This window comes from Chelmon rostratus, chromosome 5 (genome assembly GCF_017976325.1).
Source record: "Chelmon rostratus isolate fCheRos1 chromosome 5, fCheRos1.pri, whole genome shotgun sequence".
Classification (NCBI taxonomy): Eukaryota; Metazoa; Chordata; class Actinopteri; order Chaetodontiformes; family Chaetodontidae; genus Chelmon; species Chelmon rostratus.
Genome location: NC_055662.1, coordinates 21,373,963 through 21,390,912, shown reverse-complemented (window position 1 = coordinate 21,390,912; position 16,950 = coordinate 21,373,963). Strand labels below are relative to the sequence as shown.

Sequence of the window (16,950 nt, the reverse complement as noted above, 5' to 3'; positions counted from 1 at the left end):
TCCCCATTTCTACCCTCAACTTTTAAGCATATTTTGAGCTCTCTGTGTCATGACAGGACATTATGTACTTTAAACTGTCCCTGCTGCTTGAATGTCCTCTTGCACTTTTTCCTCAGGAGACTAAATGTAAGCACTGCTTACATTAGGCTTACACTGTGTTTATATTTAATGTTGTTAATGTTATATCATGATAAACAGTACAATCTGAAGATCAGTCTTTTTGTTGCAGATGAGCTTAGACTGCACATCCCTGAGCTAGATCTGGAGCAAGAGGTGGATGTACTGCGTTCTAATCCAGAGATGTTTGAGAACTTGGAGCAGTGTGTGATGAACTGGCAGACTCAGATTACCATTGTTATAGAGGAGCAGCTAAGCAGAAAGCCAGAGGTTTGTAACTCTCCCTTTATTCTGAATTTTAAACCAAGGCAGGTTTGGTGGTATGACAGTTAAAGAGCTTTAACTTCAGCTGATGGATTTAGGGTCAAGCCCAGCATTCAGATGTTTAGAAATGTTACCAAGAAATTAAATCCCCATCAGCTCAAAATGAAATTAATGGGTAGAAGAAAGCATAAAACATACTTCGTCATATCTGTAGACCAATGTGAAAATTCACTTTATGTTTTCCTCCAGACACCTGGGCCTTTGGCTGAGATAGCTTTTTGGCACGAGCGCGTATCCATCTTAAGTGTTCTGAGTGAGCAGCTTAAACAGCCTGTGGTAAAGAAGATCTTGGAGGTGATGAACAAAGCAGATGCCGGCATTGTTCAGACCCTGAAGGAGACAGTCGCTGAACTTAACAAATACCGTTTGGAGGCAGATGATAATACACGGTACCTCAACGTACTTGAAAGACACTTCATGGTGAACTTTTTTTAAAAAAATTTTTAAAAATTCTTGCTGAGTATTCTTTGCATTGACTTACTCTTTTCTGTGCTGATAATGAACAGTGTAACTCCCAAGAGCTGGTAATTACAACTACATACTTGCCAGCAATATTTAATCAATATTTTGACTGCAACCAGTAATTGTTCTATTCTCACATTCATTTGTAAAAGTTACCATTGTCTGTTGTAGAATCTGGCAACTGGAGCCAATTTTGGTGTGATCATGGAGACCATCCCTGCTCTGATGGAAAGCCTGCAAATTGTGTGGATGCTCTCTTGGCACTATAACACAGATGAGCGTATGGTCCCTCTGATGGAGCGTATTGCCTGGCAGCTGTGTGAACGTGTGAACCAAGCCATTGATGTCCAAACGCTATTCAGGTTTGTGTGGATACATTTAAATTTTACATTGAAGGTTTTTAATAGACTTCAGTCAGTCATTCATTCAAGTTGGTTGTGGTTTTAGTATGACTTAACTATGTGCTGTGCCTTGGACAGAGATAAGAGAGAAGTGGCCAAATCCAAGGTTCATGATGCTAAGCAGGTTCTGGACCATTGGAAGTCATCTTACTTTAAGATGCGGGCTGAAATTGAAGAATCAGGCAGGTTTTCACGCTGGGAATTTGACCGTAAGAGACTGTTTGAGAGGACTGATTACATGGCCTCAGTTTGCCAGGACCTGTACAATGTTTTGCAGGTCAGTGCTCATACGCTTCATATTGACCTTTCATTGATCATATGAATGTATATAAAGTATGTTATGTACAAGCAGGGTAACAGATAAGCAAGAGGAAGGACCCAAATGCAGATGCTTAAAGCAGATCGCAGCAGTACAAAGGTTTACAGGGATGCAGAGAACAAGAGTCAAAACTGAATAGGGCGGTCCAACCAGGCAAACAAATTTAACACGGAGGAGGCAAATATCAAAAATCCAGGTCCAGGAACACTAAGCAAATATCCAACACTGTAACATTGTATAACCTATGAAAACTAGAGTGCATTAGCATCAATGCTCGTTTGCGTCTTTGCTAGTTTGCTAGCTAGCTATGCCTTTGTCTCGCAAATGCATCTTCCCTGGATGCCGGAAGAGCTCAGCCTCCTTATTTAATTTTCGTAAGAATGGTTTTGTCAGGCCGGGACTGAATAGAGGACTCAGGTGCAGAGTGGCAACGTAACAGGCTTTTATTGTACACACAAAAACAACCAGTGACCTCTTCGATGAACGTGAAAGCAAGTGGCTATGAAACTTATTCTAGATTGACACGTCCTGGACCAGGTAGTGGCCAGAACATGAGGGAACAAATTAACCTATAAGAAAAACAACACAAAACGCTCTGAAGAGAGGGATCGAGGCTATAAAATTTAGAAAACAGAAATCGCTCCAGAAGGAGGAAAAATAACAAAACTATCAACAATTATCTCTGAAAATTTATGAAACAAAAAGCGCTCACAAGGAGGATAATGATAAGGCTACGAGGTAATTTCGATACTGGACTATTAGGCTAAAACAACTGAAAAACTCTCACAAGGAGGACTATGAAATATCTAGGACAAAGACTACTAAACCTGAACAACAAAAAAACACTCACAAGGAGGACTATGATTATACAAGGAAATAACTAAGGAACTCAAAAACTCAGAACTAGACTATGAAAATTTTCAAAACACAAAAGAGGATCAAAGGCTTACTTGGCAACTTGAACTATGGCTGTGGATCTTGGGGGGCACGGGTGAAATGACCATCTGACGAAAAACACACTGGCACGGGACAAGGGAGACGCAGACTATTTAAACACATGGAGGGTAATAGGCAACAGGTGGAGACAATAGGTAATCAGGAGGACGCACCAGTGACACATGAGGGAGGGCAAGTGCTCTGAAACGAGAGGAGAGTTAGGTTCACAAAATAAAAACAGGAAATAACAAGACAAAAACCCAAGACGGGACAAACCTCACCGCGGTGTGACAGGTTTGATGAAGAAGAGGTGGATTTATTTTGTAAACGTTGATGAAGAGTTGAGGATCACCACCAAGTACTTCAAAATATAACAGGAAATGGGCAACCAACAAATCCCAGGACCCATGACTAACCAACTTAGTTTTTCTGAAGGAGTTTCCCTAGATTTGTATTTTGTTTTTTTGTGTGCAGATTTTGGAAGGATTCTCTAACCTCTTTGGTCCAGAGCTAAAAAGTGTGACCGGTGACCTAAAAAGCATTGATGAAGTGCTGAGCAGAGTGGATAGTTTGGTTTTGCCTATTGAGAGCGTCAATTTTAATCCTTTCAACAACTGTAAGATGAGCAGCTGGAAAATGATCATGCAAGACTTCAATGCTACGGTCCAGGTGAGTTTAGGACATCTGGTGTGCAGATAGTGTAAGATTCTGTGTGCTGTGCCTCAGTTTTAAAGGTGATTAATTTCTTACATGTGTCTACTCAGGCAATTGAGGGAGAGACCATCATCTTCTTTGATCAGTCTTTTAAGATATTGCGCTCCTCAGCTGCTGCCTTTGACATGCTCCTGAAATTCAAACACATCCACTGCAGAGAGGCCATCAGCAACCACTTAATGAGGAAGTTTAATGACATCCTGACTCAGTATTGCAAAGAGGTACGCTACTATGAAAATAAGAAAAAGTCCTGGTTGATATTTGACTTTGCAGTTACATTTGAATAATTAGCAAATGATATGATGTCAGACCAACACAAAGCTTCAGTTGAAGAACAGTGAGTCCATGAATGTGTTGTGTGATATGACCTACTTTGTACTGTAAGTAAGGGTACAAACCAAATTGGCTTGCAATATTACACTGCACTGCAACTAACTAAATTCCCTATACCTTTGATAGATCAAGGTTGAGCTTAATCCATATAAAACCTGGATGTTAAATTCTGTCTCAAGCATCTTGGTAAAATGCCTAAATCTTTTTGTCTTTGTTGTAGGTGGACAGCATAAATGAAATCTTTGAGAAAAAGAAGGACAATCCACCACTTAATAAGGATGAGCCTCCTGTGGCAGGAGCCATCAGATGGGCCCAATCTCTTTTACACCGCATCAAAGAAACCATCCTTCCCTTCCTGAAAGAGCCAGAGATGCTGGAGAGTGAGCAGTGCAAAGTGGTGAGTTATTTTACTGTTGCACAGCTGTACAGGTCAGTGTAAATCTTTAACTGTTTAGTCACCAAAGTGTGGTTGAAAGCCTTCATGTGACTTTTCTTGCATTCTGCTCAGACCAAGGACAAGTACACGGAAATGGCAGTGAAGATCAAGCAGTATGAGCTGCAGAAGTATGAGTACTGGATGGCTGAGACAAAACACAACTTGCCACTACTATTGAAAAAACCCCTGTTGGTCATGATTACCAGTGAAAATCAAATCCAGGCAGACCTGGTATGCATTTTTTGTATTTACTGTCTTATAGCTGTTACTCAGTATTGTGCAAAATACAGATAAAGTAACTATTCTTATTCTCTCATTTGTTTGGGTTTTTGTCATTTTAAGGATGTCCCACCAACTGAAAGCAGCAAGCAGAGGGGTGTGCGATACATTGTGAACTTTGCTCCAGAGATCAGGGAAATAATTTCTGAGACAAAGAATTTTGTGGCACTGGGCTTCTCTGTGCCTTATTCTGCTGAAAGTGTTGCTATACAGGAGGGCAAATTCATCAGGTAATGATATTCATCAGTAAATGAGTATAGAGTTTTTACCAAACCACAAGACCACTGTTTGATTTAATTTCTGGCCTGACCTGTTTCAATCTTGGTTTTTAGTTATGTTGATGATCTGCACAAACTTGTCAATTGCTACCACTCTGTAATGGACAGCCTGAGCGAGACAAAAACTATCATGCTGGCTCATCAGATCAAAGCAGTCAGCGAAGAAATGCTTGTTGGATGCAAAAGACTCAACTGGACTTCTTTGGGTATGGCGCCTGCAGAGGCTGAAATGTCTGAGTAAACTGATTTATCCACACTCTGATGAAATTAATATTGTTTGTTTGGTTTTAGGTATCACCAGCTTCATCAAGCAAGGCCTTCAGACCGTCTCAAAGTTTGAGTCAATTGTCAGTCAGATTCAGAAGAATGAGAGAGATATTGATTCCAAGTTGCAATCCATGGTGATGGCCAACTTGCTGAAGTTTCCAGTCCCTGATAAAGCAAATGACTTACCAGGTAGAAATAATGGAACGATATTATTTATTGTTTATGATGATTATTGTATAAGAATTTAAGCTTATTTTCTCTTTGTTGCATGTTTTTCCAAGGTGTCAAGGAGTTCTGTGAACACATTGAGCGAGAGAGGGCCAAGACCGTGAATTTACTGAGAAGGAAGTATGTCGACATTGGGCCCCTCATCACTAAGACAGAATATTTAATCATGGAAACCAGCACTGGCAAGGCCAATTGCATGGCAGATTATTACATGTACTGGGAACGCAAGGTGCTAGACTCCCTTATAAAGATGGTGCTGAGGTAATTACATGATATTTTTGAAGTTACCTACTTGAAATGCGTCACAATATCTGTCTCAACCATTGTTACATCCCTCTTGTTGACTTTCACATTTAGGAACATTCAGGGCTTCAACATGGCGCTGATGGGAAGTACCGCTCTTTTCCAGACTGATGCCATCCTGTCTGCCCCCAAGATTGTGCTGCAGCCTCCAAGCAATGAGATCTACTGGCTGATCATGCAGTGCATTAGGGACTCTGTAGAAAGCACCAGGGTGGGATCATCATGATTCTCTTCAGTATCACTGCAAGAAAAAAGACATATTGGGAATCTAATAAAGACGATGTGTTTCTGTCCATATTTTTTCTTTCAGCAATTTGTGCGTTGGATGCGTGGGACCTGCATTGAGTGTCCACCACAACAGGTGGATGGTGAAGAGGAGTTGGTGACATTTAGCTTCTGCAGTGATGTGTGGCAGCATCCTCAGATAAATGAGAGTGCCATGACAGTGTCCCAGAACATCCAGAGGCTGCTCCTCTCAGTGGATCGTTACCTTAACCACTGGAAACGCTATCGGCCCCTTTGGGAAAGGAACAAAACCATCGTCAATGAAAAATTTGCTGCAAGAAAGCCATCCTGTGTTATGTATGATGATAAACTGCAGTTCCTTTCTCGTATCAATCAGGAGGTGATGCTGGAGCCTCTGTTTAAGAATGAGCACATCATCCATCTAAACCTGGAGCCTCTGGCTCAAACAGTGCAGGAGGCCGCTGTGTCCTGGATCAGTTCACTCGGTAGCCTGCTCAACAAGCCTGCCAAAGAGGATCTCTTCAACTTGAGAGATGAACTCATGGTATTGAATAATGCTACACTGTCTGTGTCACATGCTTACACAGTAAATGTACTTTGATTTTTATATGTGATTTATCCTTATTGCTTTTTCATACAACAGCAACTTTCTACGACGCTGAAACAGAGCCCTGACACTTTTGAAGACTTGAAGTCTGTCCTAAGCACCATCTCAGATATTAGGGACATGTCTCTAGATGTGGAGATGAGATTCACTGATATCCAGGAAAGATACAGAACACTGGCCATGTACAAAATAGAGGTACTGTGTGTTTCATGTTCATTTATTGTCCCTTGAAAGCAAATGTTTAGATTGTGTTCGTTGTTTAATTTTTGTGCTCTTTTTTCTATGTGTAGGTTGGAGAGGAAGAACTGGAGCTGGTAGCCAAAATTGGCCAGATGTGGAGTGACCTGTCTACAGAATCCAGACAAGTGGATCGAAGTCTGACAGATGTCAAGAAGTCATTTACTGAGGTAAGACGTCAAACCCACAGAACGCAATCTGCCTAAACAGAAAATGAAAAGTGTTTTAGAAATCTATACTTACTCTTCCTATTCTCCCTCCATGACAATCAAAGATTACAAAGGAGAAGATTGAAGAGTTTAAGCAGGAGTTGTCTATCTTTGCTGAAAGCTTCAACATGCATGGTCCTGGAGCTGTGGGAGAGGATTTGGAGAAAGGTACTTTGAACCTTGTCTTTAGTTGTTATACACAAAACAGTAATATGTGGCATTAAATCTTGAGGTGCAGTGGAGGAACTAGTCTTTCTGTTACGTTCTTTGCAGGCCTGACCATTATGGTAACATATGAGGCTGACCTTGCCAAGGTAGTGGCAGAACGGCAGGAGCTAGCGAATGCTGAAAAGCTGTTGGACCTACCAGTAACCTTGTACCCAGAAGTTATCAACATTCAGAAGGACATGAAGGGCTTGAGACAGATATATAATGTCTATAAAGCTCAGAAGGTTGGATATGGTGGCTGTCGGTTAAAATTTAAAATTGCATATGGGGACACATTACGCATAATTCTGATCCAAGTGTTGTTTTTTTTTTTGTTCTTACATCGTTCAGGATGCAAAGACAGAGTGGTCTCAGACCTTGTGGGTGGATTTAAACATCCAGCTACTGCAGGAGGGTGTTGAGGGTTTCATCAAAAGCTTGAGGCAGCTGCCCAAAGATGTGCGGGGGTTACCTGTGGCCTTTTTCCTAGAGGGACGCATGAAAGAGTTCAGAGAGTCTCTGCCTCTTCTGCTGGACCTGAAGAATGAGGCCCTCAGAGACAGGTCAGTCTGCAGATTGACACCAGAACCTAACTAGAATAAATGTTACCGCCAAAACCAAATGGCAATTAACAATAGAGTATTAAATATTAAAAATGTATGTTGGGGATATAAATATGTAAATATGGTCAGTGTGATAAGATCAAATGAAACACTCTGAATGAACATGTTTTTTTTATATTTCCGGCCTCAGACACTGGAAGGAACTGATGGAAAGGACCAGTACGAGCTTTGAGATGAACCCTGACAGCTTCACTCTGGAGAACATGTTTGCTATGGAGTTGCACAAATATGCAAATGTCATAAGTGACATTGTTACTTCTGCTGTAAAAGAGCTCAGTATTGAGAAGGCAAGCTCAGGTCTTTTTCAGTTGTCTCAAACTGGAGTCAGGGATCAGTTGCATCAGTTTAACAGTGAAATCAGAAATACTGAGAAATAAAAATGCTTATTATCTGTTCTTCCAGGGAGTGAAGGAGGTGGTGGAGACATGGGAAAACATGAAGTTCAGTGTGTTGCCCTATTTTAAAGGCACCCAGGAACGTGGTTTTGTTTTGGGTGCAGTGGACGAGATCCTGCTGAATGTGGACAATGATGCCATGAATTTACAGAGCATGGCAGGCAGCCGTTTTGTTGGACCTTTCCTTGACACCGTACATGACTGGGAAAAAGACCTGTCCCTTATCAGTGAAACCATAGAGGTCAGTGAGAGTGGCCAAATCTCCCATCACAGTGAAGCTGATCTATAAAATCCTGGCTTAAACAAATATTTCTTGCACAGGTATGGTTGCTAGTACAACAAAAATGGATGTACCTAGAGAGCATATTCATCGGTGGGGACCTACGCTCACAGTTACCCGAGGAAGCCAAGAAATTTGATAACATTGACAAAAAGTTTAAAGAAGTGAGTGTCTCCATAATGTTAGCCTGATGAAAGAAAAGTACCATGTCACTGGAAATCTCAAATAATATTGTCTTACTATTATTTTTATGTAGATAATGAGTGACACGGTGAAGAGTCCAAACATTAAGCGGTGTTGCCTGGTTCCCAACCGGGTAACAGACCTGCAGGCCCTGAGTGATGGTCTAGAGAGGTGCCAGAAGAGTCTTAATGACTACCTGGACTCCAAGCGGAATGCATTTCCTCGCTTCTTCTTCATCTCTGATGATGAACTGCTCAGCATTCTGGGGAGTAGTGACCCTGCCTGTGTTCAGGAGCACATAATAAAGGTACCCGGGATTGAGGATGATCACTGCTTGCCATGTGTGTGACACATTTTTCTAGATAGTTTTCTTTTCTTTCTTCCACAAGATGTATGACAACATAGCATCTCTGAGGTTCGACGTGGAAAGCAATGGGGAGACAGTAGTTGGAGCCATGGTGTCTGCTGAAGGTGAGGTGATGGAGCTGAGGAAGCCTGTCCTAGTGGAGGGCAGGGTGGAGGAGTGGATGATGGGAGTACTACTGGAGATGAGGAAGACTAATAGACTCATAACAAAGGAAGCAATTTTCCACTACTGTGAAGACAGGAGCAGGTATGTGTAGATACTACATGTGTGTGAGCAGTTTTTCTGGTGTCTGTGTGTGCAAACAAGTCACAGTAAGATTTTCACTCCCATGTCTCTCAGGGTGGATTGGATGTTGCTGTACCAGGGCATGGTGGTGCTGGCTGCCAATCAAGTTTGGTGGACCTGGGAGGTAGAGGATGTCTTTAAAAATGTGAAGAAAGGAGAGAAGCAAGCACTGAAGAACTATGCTAAGAAAATGCACCAGCAGATTGATGAGCTGGTAACACGCATTACACAACCCATGAAGAAAAATGACAGACGAAAGATAAACACTGTGCTAATCATCGATGTCCATGCAAGAGACATTGTAGACAACTTTGTGTTTAACAGGTAAACTTAATCTTTGCCAGTTTTAGTTTTTGTTGCACATGACAGTATAATTCATGTGTTTGAAGGTGAACTCCAATACACTCAAGATTTAATTCTCTTTTCAGTATAATGGATGCACGAGAGTTTGAGTGGGAAAGTCAACTAAGATTCTACTGGGTCAGGGAACATGACAACCTATTTGTGCGTCAGTGCAGTGCTTCGTTCTCTTACGGCTATGAATATATGGGGCTGAATGGTCGATTGGTTATAACCCCACTCACAGACCGTATCTACCTCACCATCACACAGGTCTGAGAAACTTTACAAATTTGTATCAACCACAAAAATCAATAAAACACATGTGAATTGTTCTGTTAGCTTGTTTTGACAACAGGATGTTTATATACGGTTGTGTGTTTGTGATGCAGGCCCTCTCCATGTACCTGGGTGGAGCTCCTGCTGGACCGGCTGGTACAGGAAAGACTGAGTCCACCAAAGATCTGGCCAAGGCTTTAGGCCTGCTGTGTGTGGTTACAAACTGTGGTGAGGGCATGGATTACATGGTAAGAAGCCTACACTTGAAGAGCCAACCTTAGTATTTCAAAACTAACGTTTCCTGAGACAGGAATTAGTGAAAATGTAATTCGCATTTAAGACATTGCTGTGTGTTGGTTTTTTTAACGGTAAATATCTTAATTTATAAATTTTTTATATAAGTACATTGTTTGGGACTCCAATGTGTATGTCACATGTGAAAATGCAACCACATCTCTTGAATAGTCGAGGATGTCTGTAATCATCAAGCATGTGTGCTTATGGTATGATCATGCACTTCCTTCCTTGTACTCTGCTGGACAAAGTAGCAACTCTGAGTTTTTTGTTTTTGTTACTAGCTTCTTTCCTTGATTTTCTCTTCTCTTTGTGTGCAGGCTGTGGGCAAGATCTTATCTGGCCTTGCCCAGTGTGGAGCCTGGGGCTGCTTTGATGAGTTCAATCGTATCGATGCCTCAGTGTTGTCAGTTATCTCCTCCCAAATCCAGACTATCCGCAATGCTCTCATTCTGCACCTAAAAAGGTTTCATGTAAGTTTATTTCAGTTATGCAGAACCAGTAATGAATACATCAAAAATAATTCCACTTTTCATATAAATGCAAGGATATTTCATGAAGATTGAAGTTTATTTCACTACTGATAATTTAAATGGTAAATGGACTGCATTTATATAGCACTTTTCTAGTTAAAGTTGAGTTCTTTTTTAGCTGACCTTTATTCCTCCCCAAACCTCCTGCTTTTCACTATGTATATCAGTTTGAAGGGCAAGAGATCAGTCTGGACGACCGCATGGGTATTTTCATCACCATGAACCCAGGTTATGCAGGACGCACAGAGCTGCCAGAATCAGTCAAAGCCCTTTTCAGACCTGTGGTGGTCATTGTGCCTGACCTGCAGCAAATTTGTGAGATCATGCTCTTCTCTGAGGGCTTCCTGATGGCCAAGGTAAAGGGGGCACACACAAAACACAAATTATATTGTTACTGTTTAGCTGATTCTCTCAACCTGAGCAATGTATAATGAAACATGTATTGCCGTAATGTGCAAGATTTATATTAGTGTTCACAGGTAATTCGAAAATACAAGGATACATTATAATGGATTAGTTAGATTTTTAAGTGTGAAAAGTTTTTCAAATAAACATGAAAAAATGTTATACTATCTCAGTTTCATATTGATTATTATTATTGATTTTGTCTCTTTAACTTTGCTTAATTTAGGTGCTGGCAAAGAAGATGACAGTGCTGTATAAATTGGCTCGTGAGCAGCTATCCAAGCAGTCTCATTATGACTTTGGCCTACGAGCCCTGAAATCTGTCCTTGTGATGGCAGGAGAGCTGAAGAGAGGCTCACCAGATCTCGCTGAGGTAGAGACCAAAGAAAAATTTTTCATGTTTCATTTTCATACAGTAAATAATTCAATATGACATTAAGTAGGTATTTATTTGTGATCCCTAAGGTGTAGACTGAAGCTTAATTGGTGTTGGGAAAATACTGGTAATTTGATTATGTTGCCAAATGCAAGATTTAGAGGAGCATTTTGCAACAAGGAAGGTTGCAGATGCCACAGAGAACATCAGAAGGAAACACTGTAAAATCTAGCACTTTATTATTACTTAAATTTTTACTGCTCATTAAGATAAGATAACAGTTTATCAATCCCACGCTGGGGAAATAATATTATTATCAGTTCATTCAGTCAGGGCTACAGTATGGCTTCTCCGGTAAAATTACCATCACTCAGCACCATGTTAAAAAATAGAACGCTTGTGTGTATATGTATGTGAATAGTTTTTTTTTTTTGGTATGTGTTACGGCCACCTGGTCAGCCCAGGCAGACGACAACACGACAATCAAGAAATGAACAAGTCACAGTGGAAGTGAAAAAAAGTGTGGTTTATTGTAACAAAAAAAACACTCAGGTGGGGGAGGATGGGACAAAGTGATTGTGCCGAAACAAATGAAATAAATATAACAAAAGTAGGCCTGACTGAACTGTCTAACGAAAATAAGACACAAACAAAATGCCTACCTGACTTGTCTAACAAAGGAACATCTCAAAAATAATACAGGGGTGGCACAACCAATATGCCTAGTGAGTTTAGACAGTGGAATCACCTGTGTGTGTGTAAAAATGTATCGGGCACCCACTTACCTAGTCCCAAATAGAAAAGTAACCTCCCACCACAGCCAAAAACCACCACGCAACTAAACAAATGCAACATCAGCACAAGAATGGCGAGAGAGCGAGAAGGGCCAGCAACGTCCTCCATTTTAAAAGGTCTTCCCCTCTGTGATAGGCCAGCAGGAACCAATCGCAAGCAGGGCCAGCCCACGCAGGTGTGTGTATTAGTACTGTAATCACCTGGAAAGAACACAGGGAAGGGGGAGAAGAGACACAAAAAACACAGTGCTGCTGTTGCACGTAACACCCCCACCCATATAAGTCCAAACATTAATGTTTGGAACCAAGCTTACAGCCCCTAAGCCTATTCCCAGGCAGTCCCCCATCCTACTACTACCCAGTCCTACCCTTGCTTAGCTTCCAAGAGCAGACAAGATCAAGGGTGCATTCAACACCACTTACATACACAACTACAATGCACGTGACAAGGCATCAGCCAGGACATTCTCAGATCCCTTTTTATGACGGATTGTGAGGTTGAAATTCTGAACAATTAGGGACCAACGCATCAGACGTTGGTTGTGATTTTGCATCCTGGAGAGAAACACGAGAGGATTATGATCTGTGAAAACCTGGATAGGCTTCACACTGGACCCGAGATACACCTCAAAATGCTGCAGTGCAAACAGTAGGGCAAGAGCTTCTTTTTCGATGGTAGAATACTTGAGTTGATGTTTGTTGAACTTTCGTGAAAAGTAACTCACAGGATGAGCGATGCCCTGGTGGTCTTCTTGCAGAAGGACAGCCCCAGCTCCGACTGCACTGGCATCAACCTCCAGCTTGAAGGGCAAAGAGAAGTCGGGTGCGGACAAAACAGGAGTGCAACACAGAAGACTTTTCAGACTTTCAAAAGATTGCTGACACTCACTGGACCAACTGAATGGTTTTGAAGGACTGGTTAAGGCGGTCAGTGGAGCGGCCACAGAGGAGAAGTTCCTGCAGAACCGGCGATAGTAGCCAGCCATCCCCAGGAAACGACGCAACTCTCTTCTGGTGGTAGGAGTGGGGAACGTTGTGATGGCAGAGATCTTCGCATCCACAGGACGCACCTGTCCTCGTCCAACCTGTTGGCCAAGATAAAGCACAGTGCCTTTTCCAAATTCACATTTGGCAAGGTTCAGAGTAAGAGAAGCACTGGAGAGACGGGTGAAGACTTCCCTCAGTGTAGTCATGTGACTAAGCCAGTCATCTGAATACACCACAACGTCATCCAGATATGCTCTGCAGTTCGAAACACCTCCCAGTACTTTACTCACTAGCCTCTGAAAAGTAGCAGGTGCATTGCACAGACCAAAGGGCATTACAGTGTACTGGAGGAAACTGTCAGGAGTCACAAAAGCCGAAATCTCAGAGGCACACGGAGTTAAAGGAACCTGCCAGTATCCCTTTAACATGTCAAGTTTACTGACAAAGTGTGCCGGACCGATTTCATCAATGCAGTCATCAATAAGTGGTAGCGGATGTGCATCAGGAACAGTGACAGCATTTACCTTGCGGAAGTCAGTACAAAATCTTGGACTTCCATCAGACTTCGTATCAAGAAGGCAAGGAGAACTCCATGGACTGGAACTTTGGACTGCAAAGCCATTCTGTAGGAGATAGTCAACCTCTTTTCTCATGATTTCTCTCTTAGTGGGATTGACCCGGTATGCATGCTGTTTTATCGGTGCTGGGTTTGTCAGAACAATGTCATGAGCAATAACAGACGTTTGTGAGGGAATGTCATTGAACAAATCAGGGAAATCACCGATGAGCTTCTGAACATCACAACGCTGGTCATCAGAGAGATGAGACAAATAGTGGGACAAATCGGACAATACTTCAGTATTACTGAGTCTTGCCCCCTGTGGTGTAGCACTGTGCATCACCAACTCATCATCACCATCTTCATCAAGAGAGCTCACCTTTGAGATGGAAGCCACAGGTGAGACAGCAGTCTGTACATTGTGATCTGTAGATGACTCATTCCGGGTTTCTCTGGAGCAGTATTGTTTCATCATGTTGACATGACACACTCTGGTCCGCCGCCTGCGATCAGGGGTTTTGATGATATAGTTTGTGTCACTGAGTTTTTTCTCTATAACATAAGGACCAGAAAATTTTGTTGAGAGGGCAGTACCAGAAACAGGCAAGAGAATCAGGACTTTGTCACCTGGCCGAAATGAGTGGGCTGTCGCTCTCTGATCGTAGTGTTTTTTCATCTTCACCTGGGAAGAAGTCAGGGCCTCTCTAGCCAAAGAACAGGCTAGCTGGAGGCGATCCTTGAGCTTAGCAACATATTCTGGAATATGTGTGACCCCTTTTTCTGGTGTGATCAACTGCTCTTTAAGGACCTTCAAAGGACCCCGGACCTCATGTCCAAACACTAGCTCAGCGGGACTGAAACCTAGTGATTCTTGTACAGCCTCTCGAGCGGCAAACAAAATGAATGGGACACCTTCATCCCAGTCCTTCTGAGACTCAAGGCAGTGCTTGCGCAACATGGATTTCATGGTCTGGTGAAACCTCTCAAGTGCTCCTTGGCTTTCGGGATGGTAAGGACTGGATGTCTTATGTTCAATGCCTAAAGTTTTAAGCACCTGGGCAAACACCTTAGACTTGAAATTGGTCCCTTGGTCTGATCGAACCACTCTCGGCAGACCAAACACTGTGAAAAACTTTACCAAAGCCTTGGTGACAACTGGAGCTGTTATTTTCCGGAGTGGTATGGCCTCTGGAAACCTGGTGGAAGCACACATCACTGTTAGTAGAAATTGATTTCCAGCCTTAGTCTTGGGCAATGGTCCCACACAATCAACAATAACTTTTTCAAATGGCTCTCCCGTTACTGGAATGGGGCAAAGAGGTGCAGGGGGGATAACCTGGTTGGGCTTCCCTGTAACTTGACATATATGACAAGTACGACAATGATGGACAACATCAGATTTGAGTCCTGGCCAAAAGAAATGTTTAAGGACTCTGTTGTAGGTTTTCGTCACCCCCATGTGTCCTGACCATGGATGGTCATGAGCTAAGGACAGCACCTGCGAACGATAAGCCTTAGGCACAACAACCTGGTAAGGTGCACTCCAATTTGCATCTTCCTCCGAAGCAGTGTTAACCCAGCGACGCATCAACAGGCCATCATCATAAATGTAGGCAACTTTCTTCATCTTGGTCTCCACAGGGCTGAGAACAGAAGAATGACATTTTGAAAGTGTGGTATCACCTTGTTGTGCTGCAATGAATTCATCTCGGGTAGCTGGTAGTTTCATAACCTCCGGACTGGAAGAGGAGGATGCAGCATCTGCAGGTTCGATAGCGTTTGGTAGCTTTACCCAACTTTCAGACTCTTCCATCACAGCATCAGGATCCTGCTCAACAACCAGGAAAGAATCAGACAAGTCAACACCATATTTCTTGGACTGGGCTCTGGTTACCACACATGCAGGAAAGATTTCACATTTCTGGGTTGTGTTGTCGGACTCGAGGTTTAGATCGGGACTGTCTACTACCTCGGGGACTGGCACAACCTTGTCTCCAGCTATGTCATTGCCAAGAATGAAATCAACACCTTTAATGGGCAAAGCAGGAAGGACAGCCACTTTGAACAACCCACTGACCAGGGAAGACTGAAGATGAATTTTGTGTAGAGGAGCAAGTACAAAACCCATTTCAACACCACGAACTACTGTACTTGAGTGACATGATGATTCAGATGATAAAGGCAAGATGCCCTCTAGAATAAGGGATTGGGCACTCCCTGAATCCCTAAGGACAGTTACAGACTGTTGATCTTTTGGATCTCCAGTAAGTGAAACAAAGCCCTCTGAGATGAAGGGTTTGAAACAGGGATCAGGTTCATCATCCTCCACGTCATCTTGTGACATTTCGGTGTCTGGAAGTGAAACAGTCTTAATCAGACCCATGGCTTTTGGTTGTGAGGAGCTAGAGGGAAACTGTTGCTTACGCTTTAAAGAAGGACAATCAGCGATGACATGACCCTTCTTGTGACAATAGAAACACTCACGAGTGTCTCGAGGGGTTGATTGTGGTACCTTAGACTTTTCAAAAGGAGCGTGGCCAGATTCGGGTCTCATGGGGCGAGACATTGTGACTCTGTCAGGACGGGAAGAAGACATGAACACATTTTTATGTGTTAAAACAAACTCATCAGCCAAGACAGCTGCTCTAGACAGTGTAGTCACTTTTTGTTCGTTTAAGAAAACCACCATCCTCTCAGGCAAAGCATTCTTAAAGTCTTCTAATAACATCAGCTCACGAAGAGATTCAAAACTGTTCTTGACATCATTAGCACTGCACCACTTGTCAAAAAGAACCCCCTTTTCTCGTGCAAATTCAACAAAGGTTTGACCACATGACTTTTTGTGATTTCTGAATTTCTGCCTGTAAGCCTCTGGCACAAGCTCATAGGCACGCAAAATTGACTCCTTCAGCACATCATATTTTAAACTATTCTCCAAGGAAAGAGACGCCACAACCTCTTGTGCTTTACCGACCAGCTTGCATTGAAGAAGGATAGGCCACATGTCCTTTGGCCACTCTAGTGCAGTTGCAATTCTTTCAAATGCACTGAAATAAGAGTCAACCTCTGCTTCTCGAAATGTTGGGACCAGAGCAATATTCTTACTAACATCGAAACTTTGTTTGTGGAAAACTGTTTGTGAAGGTGCCAAATTCTCAGATGTGTGTGCCATCACCTGCAACGAGGAAATTCTCATGGCCTCTACCTCAAGCTGCCGCAACTTGACTTCCTTATCAGCCTCTATTTCTAACCTGCGAACCTGCAGTTGGAGGTCATAATCTGCTTTCCGCCTGCTCTCCTTTTCCTGTGCCTCTAGTTGAAGGCGAGCTAAACGAACCTTTAACTTGG

General features: G+C 42.5%; 1 protein-coding gene across 1 annotated transcript in view; it reads left to right on the top strand.

The window, feature by feature from the left end:
- Positions 1-16,950, top strand: part of dnah10 (dynein axonemal heavy chain 10) — a 34,642-nt gene that overhangs the window by 1,545 nt on the left and 16,147 nt on the right. Inside the window, exons 5-34 of the mRNA XM_041936452.1 lie at positions 230-387; positions 631-861; positions 1,075-1,265; positions 1,383-1,581; positions 3,034-3,228; positions 3,324-3,494; positions 3,827-4,003; positions 4,115-4,273; positions 4,412-4,551; positions 4,654-4,805; positions 4,891-5,055; positions 5,148-5,355; positions 5,452-5,608; positions 5,708-6,187; positions 6,287-6,445; positions 6,541-6,657; positions 6,762-6,864; positions 6,970-7,148; positions 7,255-7,466; positions 7,657-7,817; positions 7,933-8,162; positions 8,243-8,365; positions 8,458-8,691; positions 8,774-8,997; positions 9,091-9,360; positions 9,465-9,648; positions 9,768-9,902; positions 10,269-10,421; positions 10,649-10,837; positions 11,113-11,259. Coding sequence (XP_041792386.1) covers positions 230-387; positions 631-861; positions 1,075-1,265; positions 1,383-1,581; positions 3,034-3,228; positions 3,324-3,494; positions 3,827-4,003; positions 4,115-4,273; positions 4,412-4,551; positions 4,654-4,805; positions 4,891-5,055; positions 5,148-5,355; positions 5,452-5,608; positions 5,708-6,187; positions 6,287-6,445; positions 6,541-6,657; positions 6,762-6,864; positions 6,970-7,148; positions 7,255-7,466; positions 7,657-7,817; positions 7,933-8,162; positions 8,243-8,365; positions 8,458-8,691; positions 8,774-8,997; positions 9,091-9,360; positions 9,465-9,648; positions 9,768-9,902; positions 10,269-10,421; positions 10,649-10,837; positions 11,113-11,259 — 5,603 coding nt within the window. The remainder of the gene's footprint in view (positions 1-229; positions 388-630; positions 862-1,074; positions 1,266-1,382; positions 1,582-3,033; positions 3,229-3,323; positions 3,495-3,826; positions 4,004-4,114; positions 4,274-4,411; positions 4,552-4,653; positions 4,806-4,890; positions 5,056-5,147; positions 5,356-5,451; positions 5,609-5,707; positions 6,188-6,286; positions 6,446-6,540; positions 6,658-6,761; positions 6,865-6,969; positions 7,149-7,254; positions 7,467-7,656; positions 7,818-7,932; positions 8,163-8,242; positions 8,366-8,457; positions 8,692-8,773; positions 8,998-9,090; positions 9,361-9,464; positions 9,649-9,767; positions 9,903-10,268; positions 10,422-10,648; positions 10,838-11,112; positions 11,260-16,950) is intronic.